Genomic DNA, 19,039 nt, shown 5'->3' on the forward strand with positions numbered 1-19,039 from the left:
AAAACACGGATTCTTTAATTATTTATTTAATTAATAGCTTCCGGTATAAATTATAAAGTACAGCCGGTGTCATGCATTGTTTGTGTGGCCAAAATGTTTTGGATATTTTCTGTAAATGAGAGGGTAGTTGTAAATAAAATGTTTTTTTATTAAAATTGTTTTTTTTAAACTAACATGGATTATTAAATATATCCTATAGCGCACTTACACACTTGTTATTAGCGTGTTATTGCGATAATGCAAGAGCGTGCTCCTATTTCACCATGCCTACTGCTGATAGAGGACAAATCATTGTTTTTTTCTGTAATTATTAACTATTAATTACTTAAAGTTGGCATGTGGAACATGGTGTAATGGTTGCAGCTCCAAACATTTTGTAAGACAAAACCTTGGCGATTAAAGAGTGGCGGAGAGTATATTTCCAGTTCTTCTCATCCGTTCTACGCCCTTGAATTGAGAACTGCCAGTGAGAGGTTTATTTACATTGTGTTACCTATATGAATAAATAATTTTGAAATTCAACCCTGAGGTAGTCGTTCAAACACCACCAATGGATACCAAAGTCTGGTCATTCATTTTTTAAATATCAACAAAATAATTATACAAATATATTAGTTGCCAATTTATAATATACCTTAAAATCGCAGCCGAACATGTTAATGCCATGTTTCAGCTTCTTTACGGTTACTTTCAAGCAATCGTCAGATACCAATTTTTCTTTGAGTAGGAGTGTATCATTGCAGGTCATACAAGATTTTACATCTGGCGAACTTTTACTTATATCACTCAAATATTGGTCCCTAATTCTCATATATTCCGTGAAACTCCCGCATTTTTCATTTACGGTTTGTTTCACTGAGGTGTTTCGTGTGAACACACTTTTTATGCTTTTAATAATTGTAGTACAGGAACTATTAACAACGTCGAGAAATTTTATGCTAAGCGAACGATTGACTTTATTTGGTACTTTGTATTTTTTAGGACGCTTAGTAATCTTTCTGTTTTCGTAGATTTTTGTTATTGTTGATAGTGTTCGATCTCTTTTGGGCGTGGACGTGGATATGGGATAAAAATTATTACCACTGTTATTAAATCTTGGTTCAGTGTGTTCATATGTATTGTCGGTTATCATACACGAAGATTTATTTATTAGACTATCGTGGTTATTTTTATAAGGAAAAAATGAATTTTCGCGTACATGTGATTTTACAAGAGAAGAAAAAGAAAGATCTATATGTTTTCTGCTTCTTGGATTCATTATTTTATCTTCGTTTGAGAAAAATGCTCGTGGGCCTTTTATATCATTGGTATTTCGTATATTTTTATTACGCCTTTCATAGTAATTATAATTTGCAACTTCTCTGAACACATTTTTTAAAAGTTCGTCTGTGTTATCGCTTTCTTGTCCATCCCTTGAAGGATGAATAACTGTACAGTTATTCTTTGCTTCATTCCGTGTTGATTCATTGTCCCATTTAAGTTTATCCCTGTATTTACCTAAAGCTAAATCTTTTGTTAATAATTTTGAAGAAAATTTATCTAAAATTTAAAAAATAATGATGCATAATTGGTATATGATAGGGATTGTCAGGCCACTTCCATTTTTATTTTCTACGACATTAATATAATTGGGGACAAACGGAGCACCTGATGTTACGTGATACCGGCGGTCATGGATGCTAGAGGGCTTGCGAGTGCGTTGACGGCCTTTTAAGAATTGGTTCGCTCTTTTCCTTGAATGACATTAATAATAGTTAAACAAAATAATTATGTCTGATAAAAAGCTAGTCTATTTTGTTGGAAACTTTTAGAATTCTTATCATCTAAAGTGTACTGTAAAATAAAAATAAAAAATATATATATATTAAATTATTATAAATACCTTTTTCGTATGAATATAATATTATGGACGCCCATTGTGATATCTGTAAAATTTAAAAACAAGTAGAAAAATATACGTATTGATTTACTTATGTACAAAAGCTTGGCAATGCTCGGCATACGGATACATTAGTAAAATAAATAAATAAATAAGATTGAATATAACAAGCACTTATAGGTAAACATAACAAACATTTTCATAAATCATATAAGCACTAAAGGAAAATTGATTTAAAAACGTAAGGGAACTTGGATATCCAGACCTAACTGTTTAGCAAGTATGACACAGAAGAATTACGATCTACTTATAAATAAAAAGATTTAGTGATGTAAAAATCTAACACATAAAAAAATGTTTTAGCTAACAAAGCAATCTATCTCTAAATCCTCCGCAATACATATAATTGTTAGGTTTTCCTTTAAATACACATATAACTTTCGTTAACTTTTAATGACAAACTTAATTTTCTCTGAGTAGCCAGAAGTTATTACTTCCTGTATACAGTGGGGTATAAAGCAACCTCTTTCATAGACAGGAAAAAAACAATTTAAAAAATAGACTATATAATCACTTTATATGTACCTGTATGCAGAAATGCGTGGATATGAAAAATACAAAGGCGATTCTAATGTATCTTAGACTGTTCCATATGTTGGAAAGTACATATTATTTTTCTCTAGTAAAACTATAGGATAGTATTAATGTCGCAGTAAAGTAGTTAAATCAGAGAGTTAATTGAATCTCTAGACAGTTAATTAAATATTCAATTCAATCAAGTCGCTAGCGTTTTGATTTAAATAAAGCAACGTCGAAAACGTTTAACTATCTCTCTGACCGAAAGCCAGCGTGTTGATTAACAATGTAAAACAAGACTCCGCCATGATTATTTAATTTTTTATTGTTATTTCGGTGTGATCATGAAGAACTGAGAGCTTGGATATTCCGTGTTTTGCTTTATTGTAAACGGTTAGGTTAGATTAGGTTAGTCTTGTTGCCTGGGAAACGTTTAGGAAACTCGTTAAACGTTTCGTTCACTCACTTGTCTGACGGAACTTGATTGAACATCGATCTTTAATTAACTGTCTAGAGATTCAATTAACTCTCTGATTTAACTACTTTAATGCTACATTAATATTGACAGACGTAGACATTTATTTCTAAGTGACCGTTTTGTGTGACACAATAACGCTTTTTATATTGTCCAATATAAATTTATTTATAGGGATATTAGTCTAGGCTCTTAATATGATTTTGTCCCATTCGGTGTCGAGACCCTTGGTCCGTGTGGCTCTATAAGGCTTTTTTAAGAAAATAGCAAAAAGGTTAGTCGATCACAGGAGACCGCATTAGTTAGTTATTGTTTTTTGTTACATTAAATTATGTATTTATAAAGTTGTAGGAATACTTTATGTTAACTAAATATATGTCTAATTTGAAATAGAAATGTTTAATGTGAAATATTCAATATTATATTACCTCATGTTATAAACATACCTCGGAGTGTGTTTTCATACGTAGCTGGTACAATTCCGAGAACAAATGATTTTTTAATATCATAACAAACTCTTCCGTTACGTTTTCTATAACTGTGTTCAATAATTGTAAATATTGCGTGTTATACATCGATTCCCTAAAATTTTAAAACATAAGTTGAGTGGAAGATTGTTTTCAACTAAACACAGAATCACACACATATCTACATATATCTTATGTGTGTGTGTTTGTAAATACCTAATTTAAATAATATTTTTAAACATGCTACAATTATAGTTGCTAATCCTCATACTAAACTCTTAACTAATGTACTTTCATCACTCTTTAGTTAACTAATGTTACACTAGACTGGGATTAGACAAATGAGACGTTTAACCTAAAGAAGTTAGATTCGATTTCTAGAAAAACGTATATAGAAATATTTCTTAATTGTACCTTGTAAATATCGACATTCCATTGTTTAGGTGAAACAAGCGATTGTTTTTTTCATGTCCCTCTAGCAAGCTTTGTAAGAAGACTATTACGAATGTATCACGACGACAAAACGTGATGCACTAAAAAAAATAATGCGCTAAGACCAGGTCTCAGCCACTCATGACCTTGTGACCTAAGCAAGTGAATTTGTTTTAGAAACTGGCGTATCAGTATACGTCTACTGTATAAGAAACCTCGTAAGATCTATGTGCGTTACAGTCCGGCGTTGAAAAGCGGAATTAGTCATGAGAAAAATATCGGAACGCCGGATTGTGGCCCATAAGGGCACACGGGGCCGTGCACAGGGCCCCCATTCTTAGGGGGCCCCGAAGGACCGACAATTCTATCACAGATTTATTCTCAAAACATTTTTGTCGGGCACATTACACTTTTTTCACAAATCAGTCATCTTTCAGAAGGTAACTTTGTAAATAACAAAGTATATACTACGCCATTATATCGACGGCTACAACTATTCTTACTGTACTAATTAATAATATTTCCGAACGTAGAAATTGCTACAAGAATATTCCTTTGCCTAATGGTTCAAAGTCAAAGTCAAAAATCATTTATTCATATAGGTAACAGTGTGCACTTATGAACGTCAATAAAAAATAAATATACATTAAATGCTTCTAATTTTACATTTACTGCCAGTTCTCAAATCAAGGGCGTAGAACGGAAGAGAAAAACTGGCAATAAACTCTCCGCCACTCTTTTTAATCGCCAAGCTTTTTTGTTTTAGACAACGTTTGTAAGGAGCTGCAACGATCACACCATGTTCCACATGACATCAGCAGGAGGCGTGGTGAAATAGGAGCACGCACTTACATTCTCGTGGGAACAACACGCAAATACGTAGTCGAAATAACTAACATCACCAATACCAATTGTAGTGGAGAGCGGTCATTGTCACAACTTAAGATAATAAAAGATAAATTGCAAACAAGAATGACTGAGTAATTTGTCAATTAAGTGCATTAAAAGTTTACTTAAGGATATAACACAGAAGCTTTTGCTCAAAAGAAACAATTATCGTAATCGTAACCAAAAAAACAGCAGCATTCTAATATTATGAATTATAGTTTTAATCATACTTCATTTTATTATACTTGATTACCTGTAATAAATGGCTATATGTACTTAGTAAAAAAAATATTATCTTTCGCTTTTTTACTTTCCAAAAAGGCCCCAAATTCTTGCGTGCTCAAGGGCCCCAGCCTAGTTCAAGACGGCCCTGGACGTGACGCAGTGCTTTATTAAGATTTCTGGTTTTACGATACAGTTTAATCATCAACAACATTTAGCGATATAGTTATTCGCTCGAAGACAAAGAAGAATGAAGTAAAAACATCCTCTGTTGAGGAACAGGCATAGCAGGAATGTTTTATGTTTCTCATGAAATGCTATTTCTAGATGACTATGTCAACTCACTTTTAAATTTATTAGCGGACAGCGATCTTAGTGCTGTCTAAGATGACAGTTAGGAAACTCTAGTACATTTTGTATTAGATTTTCTTTAAAAAATTTCGTTAATTTTTCATGGAACGTGATTCGTTAGTGAAAGACATTTAAAGTATAATGGGAAATTTGTCACTAAACTGTCGATATTATTTGTATTTGTATGAGTATTTTTTATTATTATACTTATTTATATAGACAAGTCATACCATAGGGATAAGATCCGAACAAAAGGTCTGGTTCAGGACACAACCACGACAGACATCAGCGAGACAACGGCACAATGCAATCCACAGCTCTCGTTGCTAAAGATAACGTTTTATATACTAAATAATTTTTTTTATCCATATCAAGATATAGGAGTGATTGTTTCTCTAACTACATAAATGTAATTGCCTCTTTATCTATCAAGTCTTCTTTTTCATCCCTGATGTTGCACTTTTTACAATTTATTAATAAGTGTAATTTATGTATTAGTATATTTTTATATTATATATTTACTTAACGTTTGTATGGGAAATAGAAAAGGGCTGTTTTAGGGTTTTCCCGGAAATTATTCAAATTTTTCTCGCCGTAAAATGCGCTTACCAACACATTTTGCGATTCGTTTTATATTATAGAAGATTACTAGCTGACCCGGCATACATCGTTTTGCGATGTTTGTTCCAAGATTTTTTTTTAATTCAATAAAAATAACCTATCTACTGTAATAAAAATAGGGGTTAACTATATTTAATAATTAAATGATAGTACCATCATAGACACAAAGAGAATGCGCAGAGCAGAAAGACAACCACTAATCCTTATCATATTCTGGCCATATATATATAAAGATTTCCGTCTCGTCGGTCCTTCCTTCATATCTATGTATAGCAATGCTGATATAAACTTAAGCGTCAGTCCGATTTGTTGGCCTTTGTTTAAATATTTTGATAATGTTTCATATAATGGATCATGTTTTATAATTATTTCGCGTTGTTTATTCTGAAAAAAAAAACAAACAAACTATAACCAAAGAGTGTTGGCCTAGTGGCTTCAGCGTCCTTGGGTAGAATGCCTGGCGAACCCCGAGAGCCCATCTTAAGAGCGCGTGAAGGGCTGAGGTGTTTTTAGTGGGTGGGGTCTCGCTACCCCTTCTGAATAGCAGAGGGATTTGAGTGCAAGCCCAGCCCCACAGTCCTCGCGTCAAGCTCGACATCCTTGGTGGTGGCCTGCGCAAGCGCATTTTCACCTCATACAAAAAAGTGGCTTCCGTCCGTCTTCATCTTAGGTCAAAGGTTCGAATTCCGTGCAGCGATCTTCTATGTACTCGTTTAACATTCGCTCGTACGATGAAGGAAACTATCGTCAGGAAATCGACATGCCTTAGACCCAATAGGTCGATAGCGTGTGTCAGCCACAGAAGGCCATATACGCCTCTAATAAAAAAAAAATGATCACGAGTCATACAAAAATGTGTGGCACAGACCTTAAAAGATAGTGTTGATTGTTATTTATTTTATTTATAACTAAAATAGCGGTAATAATGGAACTATATGGAACCAGCTACCCACTGAAGTATTTCCGAACCTATTCGACACAATGAGCAGTATTGGCCTAGTGGCTTCAGCGTGCGACTCTCATCCCTGAGGTCGTAGGTTCGATCCCCGGCTGTGCACCAATGGATTTTCTTTCTATGTGCGCATTTAATATTAGCTCGGTGAAGGAAAACATCGTGAGGAAATCGGCTTGCCTTAGACCCAAAAAAAAAGTCGACAGCGTGTGTCAGGCACAGAAGGCTGATCACCTACTTGCCTATTAGATTATTTAGTCAGGAACCAGATACAGAAATCTGAGGTCCAAACCTAAAACGGTTGTAGCATTGATTTATTTTTTTATTCGACTCAAGGTCCTTCAAGAATGCAGTTGCGATCCCTCTGACATTGAGAGTGTCCATGGGTACTTAAGACCAGATGAGCTTCCTGCCCGTTTGCCGTTCTACTAAAATTTAAAATAAAGAAAAAATACTAATATTGAGATTCAGAACTCGAACTATGTACGACTACCGTACTACCGTAAATAAAAATATTTTAGATTACGGTTTGGAGTTATCTAAATCATAACCTAAACCTAAAATTTTAAGACACATCTCTGTAAATATTCCTTGATTTTTTACTAATGAATGCCTTGTGTCTGAGACCTGTCTTAGGCACGTCGTATTTTCATGATTTTCTATCCACCAATTGCGCACAGGGAAAGCAAAGTCTAACGGTGCATAGACACACCTCAAACTCGTGCTTAGGGTTGAGAGTCGCGGCTAGCAATACGACTTCTCAGTATATAGTCTTAAGTTAACTAAGACCAGAAACATGATGCTTGAAATGTGATTAATTCAAAGTAGTAGTAATATTTACTGATAATACTTTGTTGACTACATTTGGTTTTGTTTTTTTATATTCTGGCTACTTAAACAGTACAAAAAACACTTACATTCCTGAATAAAACAGATCCCAACGCCAAGATAATTTGTGTTTGCAAATTTGTATCGCAGTCTCTTAATAAAATCAAAAGTTTATATATTTCTTTTTCAGTAATATCTTGATTTTGTGTTTTCTACAACAAAGTTTTAGTTAGTAATTATTTGTGTCACTGTAAGAATTAAAAGCACTTAAATAAAAATAACCTTTTTAGTTTTACTGTTATAAGTCAAAATTTTAATAAGTGATCGTTCCATTATACAAATATTCACACGTTTACTCTTATGTACTTCATTGCTTTAAGCTATATTTTTTTCCGCGGGAAATATTAGAAATATTTGCTCACAGAATAAAATAAATAAAACTCATCAAATTTAATGTAGTCTGTCAATGTATGTCAATAGTCCTTCCAAAATACATTGCATATGGATAGTTTATTCCTACATGCATGCTTTATTAATTGCTAAGTCTTTTACACGTAGATTATATATATCGCTAGCATTTATTTATAACATCATTAGGTAAACATTAATTGACTCGAATAACTTAATATTTTTATTCCGAATGTGACAATATCAAGAAGGTGTAACTATGTTGCTGTTTATACAAAAACAATATAAAATTGTAGCTAGAAGGAAAACATTGTGCCAGCAGTTATTATCTACCAACATCTATTTATAGTATAATAATTAATAGGTACAAGTAATAAATTTCCCTATTAATTATCTGTGCAGACTGCTGTTGTGACATATTGACATTTGTCACGCCATTCCATAGTTCCATACCAAACAATTGCCGTGATCATTCAAAAGTTTTCCTAGTATGTATTGTCGGTCAACCTGAAAACACAACCCTTTGCCTAACTAGGTAATTGGAATATATTGTAAAATATTTTTGATAATTCATGTATTACATTGGGAATTATAATTTTTGTACAACTTAATATAAACAACTATTAAAATGGATGTCGGCGAACTATTGTCTTTTAAGGTTAGTTTATTTATTTGTGTATTGATGTCTTATCTATTCGTTACTACATTAATTTATCCCTTAGCCTACCCCAACACCTAAGCGTCCTAATGAAGATGAACTCGAAGATTCAGATGAAGAAAGTGTTCGTTCGAAAAAAGTACGTCGACGAGCAGTTGGTGCAGAATTCGAAAGATCTGCAAAGTCTCTGCCCAAAGAACCTACTATAACCGACAAAGAACGCGAAGATATTCTAAAATTTGTAGAAAATGTTGTTACAGAGGTAAGCTACCCTATAGCCCACACACATAAGAAATCAATGTTTTTTTTCCAATAATTATTTTGTTTTCCAGGGAGAAGTTTTGGATGAAACAGCAGTTAAAAAACTTGTTCTAAATTTCGAAAAGAAAGCCTTAAGGAACAGAGAAATGAGAATTAAATTTCCTGATCAGCCTGAGAAGTTTATGGACAGTGAATTGGATTTATATGATGCATTGCAAGAATTAAGTGCAGTTGCAACAGTACCTGACCAGTATCCACTACTCGTAGACTTGAAATGCATAAATTCACTTTTAGAACTTCTATCCCATGATAATACAGATGTTTCAACAAAAGTTGTGAATTTGTTACAGGTATATCTATAATTTTGTGCATTTATTTAGAATTTAATGTTTAACACTACTTACTTGTTTTCAAAAGCTATTGTTTTTTTATAATATTAGGTAAATTGATAATTCCAGGAATTAACAGATGTTGATATATTGCATGAGAGTGAGGAAGGTGCGGAGGAGTTAATCAATGCTTTAGCTGATGCAGAGTGTCCATCTCTACTCTTACATAATTTGGCTCGTCTTGATGAACAAGTGCCAGATGAGAGAGATGCTGTACATAATACTTTGGGTGTGTATAAAATCATTAAATGTACATACAGCATAAACTCTATATAGCAATACTTAAGGGACTGTGCTTATTTTGACATTACAAAGAGTTGTGGTGAAATGGAAAGAAGTAATCTGTATTAGAAAAAGAAAACATTTATTTCAGACTAGTGTTGGTAAAAACATAAAAAATAATTCTTATTTGAATGCTATTGCGTATAGTCTGTTATTTTAGCCAGACGTCTTTTACTTCATCATTAATTAAGTTGTATTTTTTGACTTATTTTATTCATATCTTGCAATATTGAAGCACTTTCCTGATTAAGCATGTGCAAGGAATCCCAATTTGTAAACAAAAGAATGAATTTTTTTGATTACAAAGTTTGTATGCATGACGTCGACAGTCGAGTTCATAATGGGCTAGGATAATAAAGCGAAAGAGGAATGTACACAGTTTTTACTAATTCTAGCAACTTAAAAAGTACTTTACTAAATTATTGTTGTTATGAAGGACAAGCTAAACCAACTAAAGCCAAGTGATTTCATTGCTTTAGGGGGTTTGTTGTTAAATTGTGGGACGTGGAGAACATGGAGTTTACACTATACTTATTTATTATATTATTATGCAGATACAGCTCGTGATTATTAATCATGTGTGTAGTGTTTCTAATTCAAACTTTGGCATAGATTAATAAGTAAATTTGTAATTATTTCTATGCAATGGTTTAAAAAATAGAGCCCGTTAATACATTGTGTTAATTGCAGGAATCGTTGAAAATATAACTGAGTTTCGTCCTGAATTATGTGTTGAAGTTGCAAAACAAGGCTTCATTCAGTGGATTCTTAAGAGATTGAAGGTATAAAATTTTTAAATTTCATATATGAGGTTGTGCGTTTGGCAATAAACTGATTATATAAAAATAATTGTGTCAACAAAAATATTTAACTTTCTTTAAAATGTTTGTGATACATGTATATTGTAGAAAATATTATTCTCAGATGAAAATACCGTTTGATGCCAATAAATTGTATGCGACAGAGATATTGTCAATACTTCTGCAAAATACACCCGAGAATAGAAAATTGTTAGGAGAACTTGATGGCATTGATGTACTATTACAACAGTTAGCTGTGAGTATTTTTTGTCTTAAGATTGTTAAGTTTATCTTACTATGAGGCCTTTACCAAAGAGGTTCATACTGTAGCACACAAAGAAAGAAAAATAAGTGATGTAGATTAGGTACCTAGGTAACACTGAAAATGTTTAGAAAATGAAAAACGGCTTAATGTAGAAAGTTGCCACTACTTTTATTGTTTTTCGGAGTAATCTCCGTTCCTCTCTACGCATCGCCGCATTCGATGGAACCACTGAGAAAAGCAGTGGGCCCATTCTTCCTTAGGCGTCTCTTATATGGCATTTTCGTACGCTTTCACCGCATCTTCAGCGCTCGTAAAGCGAATACATCCAATTTAATCTTTAGTTCTTGGGTATACATGAAAGTCACAGGGTGCCAGGTCAGGACTGTATGGCGGAAGACTGATTATCTCGACACCTGCCATAGTCAAATATTCAAAAGTCCGTTTTTCGAAGTGCTTCAGCGCACTTCGAAAAACGGACTTTTGTCGTGTGGACATTGTCGTGGTGAAGGAGGATCCTGCTTCGTGGGCGCTGCTGTCGAACTTTTTCCACGACAACAGGCAAACAGCGATTGACATACCAGTCTGCAGTAACTGTCCTTCCATCTTCTAGCACAACTGTCGCAAAATGACCTTTCCAACCAAAGAATGAGGCAATCATAATTTTTCCTTGACTTCCTCCTTTCTTTACCTTAGTTGGCGTATCCTCTAAAGGAAACACCCACTGAGCTGTTTGTTGTTTTTTCTCTCATTTTCACGCGTAACAAGAGTTTTCGATTTGCCGCCAATTCATAAAAACAAATGACAAATGAATGCAATTTAATACTTTCGGTTACCAAAGAGTTCTAAAACTGAAATTCAAAAAAAGATTTTATTAACAATGTTTCTAACTGGCCAGTTTTACATTGTCAGTGTTACCCACGTATAATAATAAATATTAGTAACTATGAACTCCATACCCATTCTTTTCCTTATAAAACTACCTTTTGGAACGGGCAACTAGACATTTTTTTAAGTGAAACTTCTTTAGGCGCATGAGGGTAAATTTTTACGGATGAAATGCAATAATAATATTGTTAGCGACACGAAGATGTGCAGCGTTTTTGTCGATGAAAAGGAAGAGAGCGATTGAAACTGATTGAGAGAGAGAGTGAGAAAGGGCGAACGTAGCATAAAGCAAATAGCTATGGAGTGAGAGTAGGGAGCAAGCAAGTGAAAAAGATCGAGAGAGAGAGTGAAATTGAGCGAACGTCGCATAACCCAGTGGCTATAGAAGAGAACTATAGTGAGATAGAACTTTAAAACTATTAAACGCAGACTTTTTATTTATTTATATTATCATTAGCACGTATACAGTGTGTAAACAGTATGAACATAGATATACAAATACATGGAGTGATCATATACTGGTACATGATCATCTATTGGGGCTTTTACCTTAGTAATAATTTATTTTAAAAAAAGTTTCACTTCTGTACTTTGTACACGCTGCACTTCTTCATGACACTAATATTATTATTATTATTTATCTTACTATGAAAGTATATAAGTAAGCTTCATTTGTTTTATAAATCCATGAAGTTTAGTTTGCTTGTTCCATTTAATATGTATATGTTTTGACCGGTTTAATACACAACCGTTTTGTAGGATATATAAATAAAAATCAATGGCGCTTCAACGTTTTTAGGTCAGGGCCTCAGATTTCTGTTTCATGAGAATCAAAGTCATAAGTCTAAGTCAAGCCGGTTTCCTCACGATGTTTTCCTTCGCCGTTCGATCTAATGTTATACGCACATAGAAAGAAAATCCATTGGTTCACAGCCGGGGATCGATCCTACGACCTCAGGGATGAGAGTCTCACTCTGAAGCCACTATGCCAACAATGCTGCTTGTAGGATATATAGGTATTTTTTAATTCCTATCTCTAAAACTTGCAGTTTTACAAAAGACATGACCCAAGCGGTCCAGAGGAACAGGAGGCCATGGAGAATATGTTTGACTCCTTGTGCTGTGCGCTCATGGAGCCAGCCAATAGGGATCGTTTCCTACGAGGCGAGGGACTCCAGCTTATGAACTTGATGCTACGGTAACATTTTGATATTTTTTATTGAAGATCCAATTGCTACTTTTTGTTGGGCTTTGATTTTAGACATGTTTGTTAGTTTATATAATAATTTCTGAGACGTAGTGTAACAAACAAAATTCTAGCTTAGTATATATGAACGATTCCTGGTTACAGATACAAATACAAATAATAGCTCCGAAGTTTAAGTACTATACGGGAATGTGTAATTCTTAGTAACATCGTTTGTAATTTTTTTTAATTATGTATTTTTTTTCTAGAGAAAAGAAAATGTCTAGGAATGGATCATTAAAAGTCTTAGATCATGCTTTAGCTGGTCCAGATGGGAAGGACAACTGTAATAAATTTGTTGACATTTTGGGTTTACGCACAGTATTTCCATTATTCATGAAAACTCCAAAGAGAAAGAGACTTCTAACAGTTGACCAACATGAAGGTAAATTAAATTTTAAATATCGAATATGGTTAATGTATAGTGAGAACCAACATTGAAAATTGTCGTGAAAATTGGGAAGTTTGAATTTAGAATTTAATAAAAAAAATAAACAGTGCTGACATTTAAAAATAGAATACCTTTTTTAAGGAATTGTTTATTTTATTATTATGATTCATTTCTTCAGCCTACACTTTCAACTTTGAAAATGGTAAAATTTTAAATTTAGAATTGAATTTTAACTTAAAAAACAAAACATGTAAGGTTTTAGCTTGGCGTAAAATGAACACAGTGCTGTCATTTAAAAATAGAACACCGTTTTTTAAACGTATTGTAATTTATTATTATGATTAATTTCTTAAGTCTACAGCCTTTATCGACAAAGTGTATGTTTCGGCTCCATGTATCTTGTAAAATAAAATACTTGGTGATTGAAACAAGTGGCGGAGAGTTTATTGCCAGTACTTCTCTTTGAATATGGTTGTTTGTTTCATGATTATATCAAATATAATAACAAAAAAATTTATTGTTTTGGAATCAAACTGTCAAGATTAAATATATACCTATATATAATTTGAATCGATCAAAAGTTATCGATTTTCTATTATAAATATACATTTTGATGCCGATACGTAACTATAATGTATTGTGTTCAGTAGTTGCAAATTTAGTGGTAGGTACTACGAAGCCATTTATTTTCTCTTAATAGCCTCGCAATGTAAAGTATAAATAATTTTAAAAAAATGACGTTCATAAGTGTTCATACGTGTATAAATAATAAAAACATATATACATATAAAACATGACCAAGGTGAGTACCTTGTGGAATACTTGGGTTAGAAGTGTATAATTATGGTTCAGTACCACTAGCTGCAACTAAGATATGGCGCCAACGATAAAACAACTATTTTCTCACCAATATCATATCAGCCATTTATCTTTTTTCACAATATATTATGGCTAACTTTGTCAAAGGCATTGACTGTTTTTTTTATGAAGACTATACAATTATTAATTTACAGAACACGTTGTATCAATAATATCGTCAATGTTACAAAATTGCCAAGGTAGTCAGCGACAAAGATTGCTAGCGAAGTTCACTGAAAACGATTTGGAGAAAGTTGATAGACTTTTGGAGTTACACTTCAAATATATGGACAAAGTTGATCGGGTTGAAAAGGACATTGAGGTGAGGATATATTGAAAAGATCTGTGGAGTTAAAATACTCGTTAAAATAAAATATGTTTATTATGGAACATAAGATACAGGTATCACTTATTTGACGTCATTAAATTTGAGTCTGTAGAAGAAGACAGAGGGTGTAGGCCGAGAGAAAAAGGCCGCGTAAAAAATTTGACACTTTAAAATGATATTAAAATATTGCATATTCATTAGAAGTAGTGTTATAGTTGCCTATTAAAAAAAATTATGATTACGAAACGGATACAGAGATCTGAGGCCAAGACCTAAAAGGTTGTAGCGTCACTGGTATTTTAAAATAGTTTTTGAACTAGGCATAACATAATTCTTTCATCTACCTCTATATGGAAATGATAAAATGCTTATGGCTCTGTGTGATGAGGCCGCCAGTGGAATAGCCATGCAATTCTATAGCCTCAGTTTTGGTTCTAGCAAGAAGCAGAAGAACTCGATGACGATACACAGTATTTGAAAAGATTGTCTGGTGGATTGTTCACATTGCAGCTTATTGATAGGATAATATTGGAGGTAAGTTTGAAATGTATGCCCAAAATAATTTAAGCAAGATTGGAGTGCCAAGACGAGATTAAAGTATTACGTAACGAATTAGTGGGGGGGGGATCCTATTGTAAAACGTTACATGCGGGGCGGGGATTGAATTACGCGTTATTGACAATATTATTTTCGACTTTTCAGTACTTTACATCACATAATTGTAAGTTTTAGGTAATAGTCAATGGGGGTGTTAACGATACGTTTTACTATTGTATACAGAAACGTTACGGCGCGTTTCATTGAGGGGGGGGGGGGATCAAGAATCTCCAAAACGCTCTAAACTTGAACGCTCCCATACTTGGTAATTCGGACCAACTCAACCGAATTGTCGACGACCGCGGCTTGATCTCTTGGCGTTACGTAGAATTGTGGGGTCACTATGCATCTTCTACCGCATTTACCATGGAGGGTTTAGAGGAGTTGTTCGTGTCCGTTGTTCCACAGCTGAGCGTTTTTAAGGCAATTTTTACCGAGCATCACCGCTATGTGGAACCAGCTGTCCATTGAAGTATTTTCGAACCAATTCGACTTGGGGTCCTTCATGAGCGTACTAATTCTCCGGCGAGCCGGCAACGCACTCGTGAGCTCTCTGAGCATTGAGTGTCCCTGCCCCCTCTGGTTTTAAGTAGTTCCTCAATGTGCTTTTATAATGAATTTTTAATTATTCATCAGTAAAAATGCATGGTCTTTCATGTCTTGGTCCTGCCAAATTAATACATGTAGCTGAATATGGATTAATAATCTTAGAATATTATTACTATTTTTAATTTATTAAAAAATATATAATATTATTTATATAACTTAAAGTAAAGATTACTTCATGTTAGCAGGTGATAGCTGCCATAAACAATATAGTCTTGTCTGAGTGTGATTAAGCACCTACTTTAGATTTTCATACATTATTATTATTCACGATTCATTTATATATATAAATGAATCCCTATTTCCCTTGGTCACGGCATCACGCGTGAACGGCTGGACCGACTTCGATAATTCTTTATTTTTTGTTTGTTATTGTCAGGAGTAGGTTCTAAAAATGAAAAAATAAGAAAATTGCGCGGAAAATTATAAAATTTAAGAATACTTTTGTTACAATAGAAAATTTATTACAATTCAAACTGTTTTGATGTAACCTTATAGAGTTTGACATAACATTGACAATGCGCGCTGCAAATATCGTCAAAGAGGATGTAAATGAATATCGTTTAAAACAAATGCTTCGATCGGAGTTATTATATTGATAAAATACATATAAAATAATTACAGTCGCTAATTGTATGTGGCATTAATCTTGAAAATCTATGTTTTTCATATGACCAGTTACATGTTGGAATACCAACAATACTATTTTATATACGCGCAAGAAAAACAAACAAAGAATTTTGTTTAACATAAAGCAGTTTTAATTAAATCAATATTCATAATTAAGACAGGACAGCGTCTATAGTGTCCGCTAGTTGTATATATTTAAAATACGAAATACTATATTATAAAAAGTACTCATATCAAAGTATAGTATTGTCTTTTGTTAACATAGCTGTTACACATTAAGAAAAACACTTTTTGATCGGATTACATAGCTTCAATCCGTTCAAAAAGTGTTTTTCTTACTCTTATATACTTTAGTCTAAAGAATGTACAAAGAAATATAGTTAATTTTAATCTTAGACTAGCCTAAGTTGTTGGTATAGTGGTTTCAGCGTGCGACACTCATCTCTGAGGTCGTAGCTTCAAACTGTACACCAACAGACTTTCTATGATCTAAAGCCTTGTACGGTGAATAAAACATTAGGAAATGTAGGAAACGACATGCCTTACATAAAAAAAAGTCGACTTTTGTCACTTCGTCCCATGTACTTGTCTATTAAGACATCACGAAAAGACATCTGGGGGCCACGACAAAGATCGAAATTAATTGTGTTTAATTACTATTAAATTCTATTTGTATGAGGTTTGAATAAAAAAAATCAATAGCGCTATAACCTTTTAGGTGTGGGCCTCAGATTTCTGTGTGTTTCATGATCATTTGTTGATCTAATTGGCAAGTAGGTGATCGGCCATCTGTGCCTGACGCACGCCGTCGACTTTTTGGGTTTAAGGCAAGTTTGCTCACGATGTTTTCCTTCACCGTTTGTGCGAATGTTATATGTGCTGATGCTGATAAAAAAAACAATTATTTCCTCGTTGCAGGTGTGTACAGCTGGTCCGGCGTCAATAAAACAACGTGTACAGCGAGTATTATCACTACGCGGTGGCTCTTTGAAGATAATAAGACATGTGATGAGGGGTAAGATAACAATGATGACCAAGCTTGTATATGCTTATCACTAGGTTGACTCAGCTTATATATTTATTTTAAAATCCAAAGGAATTCTGCTAATTTTTACGCCGAATCTATACTAGGAGGAAACAGTTGTGTCTTTGTTTGTAATGTTTCACAACAACTACTGGAGCGATTTTTTCATCATCACTGACAAATGTATACATTTTCAAAAATTATCTATAAACAATATGTCAGCGCGTGCGCCGTGGAAACTGTTGGTGATAGAACAAAAAAAATAATTGTACTCTATTATAAAACGTATCAATACTCCATCCTACTTAGTAGACATTCCTCGTGATCGGTATTTACGCGAGTGAAACCGTGGGGCATTGCTATTAGAATATAATAATTTAAGACAAAGTTGTTATTGTGTTAGTTAAATTATCATAAATAATTAGTATATTAAGATTAAGGTATATTCAAAAAAAAAAAATAATTGTATAATTACCTTCGCAAAAATTACTGCAGAACCATATATATATATATGTTTATATGTTTCTTTGCCGTGTAGGGCGGTATATATATTCAGGCCATTGCAATGACCGCTTTCATAAAAATTAATGAGTAACTCCTTACTGAACTATAGAACTCTTTTGTCTCTATTTGAGATATAAAGATGACTACAGTGACAGTGTCATATATATGTCGCATTAAATTAGTTAAATCAGAGAGTTAATTGAATCTCTAGACAGTTAATTAAAGATCGTTATTCAATCAAGTCGCTAAAGTTCCGTCAGACAAGTGAGTGAACGAAACGTTTAACGAGTTTCCTAAACGTTCCCAGGCAACAAGAGTAACCTAACCTAACCATTTAGAATAAAGCAAAACACGAAATTTCCAAGCTCTCAGTTCTTCACCATCACACCGAAATAACAATAAAAAATGAAATAATCATGGCGGAGTCTTGTTTTACATTGTTAATCAACACGCTGGCTTTCGGTCAGACAGATAGTTAAACGTTTTCGACGCTGCTTTATTTAAATCAAAACGCTAGCGACTTATTGAATATCGATCTTTAATTGACTGTCTAGAGATTCCATTAACTCTCTGATTTAACTGCTTTACTGCAAAATCAAAAGGTTTTATTTCAAATAGGCCTTTGCAGGCTCTTATGAAACGTCTAGTTGCACGGTTCCAAAAAGTGGGTCTCATGGAGAAGAACCGGCAAGAAACTCCATGGACACTCTTTTCAGGAATGGTTTAGCTTACAAAGACTCGGTTACAATAGTAATAATCGGTTGAGAAGTTTATATAATGCAAGGTATACAGAGATTCTATACAATGCAAAAGAAAATTGAGTTTTTACTATTAGTGTAAAATGAGATACACACACTTGCACAGCGCAAGTTGCCAGGGAAGCCGCACATGCGGAGAGGAATTAGCGCCATACATCTTTATCGTCAACATAGTCTTGGATTTTATAATACGCTTTTTTAATTAGGATTCCTTTGATGACGTTTTTGAACTTTTTAGTCGTAAGATCAGTTACACACTTCGGTAGCCTGTTGTAGAATCTGACACAATTCCCAAGAAACGATTTATTCGATACTGCGACATAGACATTAACAAATAATTATTTTTTTAAGAATATGCCGGCAACCTCGGCGACGCCGGCAGCGAAGAATGGAGACAACAAGAACAACAGCACATATTACAATTAGTTGATAAGTTTTAAATAAAAGATTTTCTTAAT

At 33.6% G+C, this 19,039-nt stretch overlaps 2 protein-coding genes across 2 annotated transcripts; one reads left to right on the forward strand and one right to left on the reverse strand.

Annotated features, from left to right (window-relative positions):
- Positions 1 to 22: 22 nt before the first annotated feature.
- On the reverse strand, positions 23 to 8,062 carry LOC123717859. The gene is made up of 8 exons (XM_045674108.1): positions 8,048 to 8,062; positions 7,781 to 7,903; positions 6,065 to 6,295; positions 5,521 to 5,616; positions 3,812 to 3,930; positions 3,447 to 3,512; positions 635 to 1,082; positions 23 to 109 (listed from the first exon to the last, which is right to left on the reverse strand). The coding sequence occupies exons 1-8, from the start codon at positions 8,060 to 8,062 to the stop codon at positions 23 to 25; spliced, it is 1,185 nt and encodes a 394-aa protein (XP_045530064.1).
- Positions 8,063 to 8,557: 495 nt separating this feature from the next.
- On the forward strand, positions 8,558 to 19,038 carry LOC123717638 (beta-catenin-like protein 1). The gene is made up of 12 exons (XM_045673730.1): positions 8,558 to 8,757; positions 8,822 to 9,019; positions 9,090 to 9,368; positions 9,477 to 9,636; positions 10,380 to 10,471; positions 10,614 to 10,745; positions 12,689 to 12,837; positions 13,095 to 13,270; positions 14,290 to 14,456; positions 14,901 to 14,996; positions 17,214 to 17,310; positions 18,933 to 19,038. Exons 1-12 carry the CDS (start codon positions 8,728 to 8,730, stop codon positions 19,019 to 19,021), a joined length of 1,665 nt encoding a protein of 554 aa, XP_045529686.1. The 5' UTR covers positions 8,558 to 8,727; the 3' UTR covers positions 19,022 to 19,038.
- The last annotated feature ends 1 nt before the right edge of the window (position 19,039 follows it).

The sequence above is a fragment of the Pieris brassicae genome, chromosome 13 (genome assembly GCF_905147105.1).
Source record: "Pieris brassicae chromosome 13, ilPieBrab1.1, whole genome shotgun sequence".
Lineage (NCBI taxonomy): Eukaryota > Metazoa > Arthropoda > Insecta > Lepidoptera > Pieridae > Pieris > Pieris brassicae.

Bases quoted from the DNA above. Each gene is read 5' to 3' on its own strand.
- LOC123717859 (XM_045674108.1), bottom strand. The intron at 5,617-6,064 runs GTACTATCATTT...CGTTATCTTTAG, and splicing joins TTCTCTTTGTGTCTATGATG to CAACGAGAGCTGTGGATTGC. The intron at 3,931-5,520 runs GTATGACTTGTC...TATTTTTTTTAG, and splicing joins GTTCGGATCTTATCCCTATG to TGCATCACGTTTTGTCGTCG.
- LOC123717638 (XM_045673730.1), top strand. From the start codon at position 8,728: ATGGATGTCGGCGAACTATTGTCTTTTAAG. The intron at 12,838-13,094 runs GTAACATTTTGA...TTTTTTTTCTAG, and splicing joins CTTATGAACTTGATGCTACG to AGAAAAGAAAATGTCTAGGA. The intron at 14,457-14,900 runs GTGAGGATATAT...TTTTGGTTCTAG, and splicing joins GGGTTGAAAAGGACATTGAG to CAAGAAGCAGAAGAACTCGA.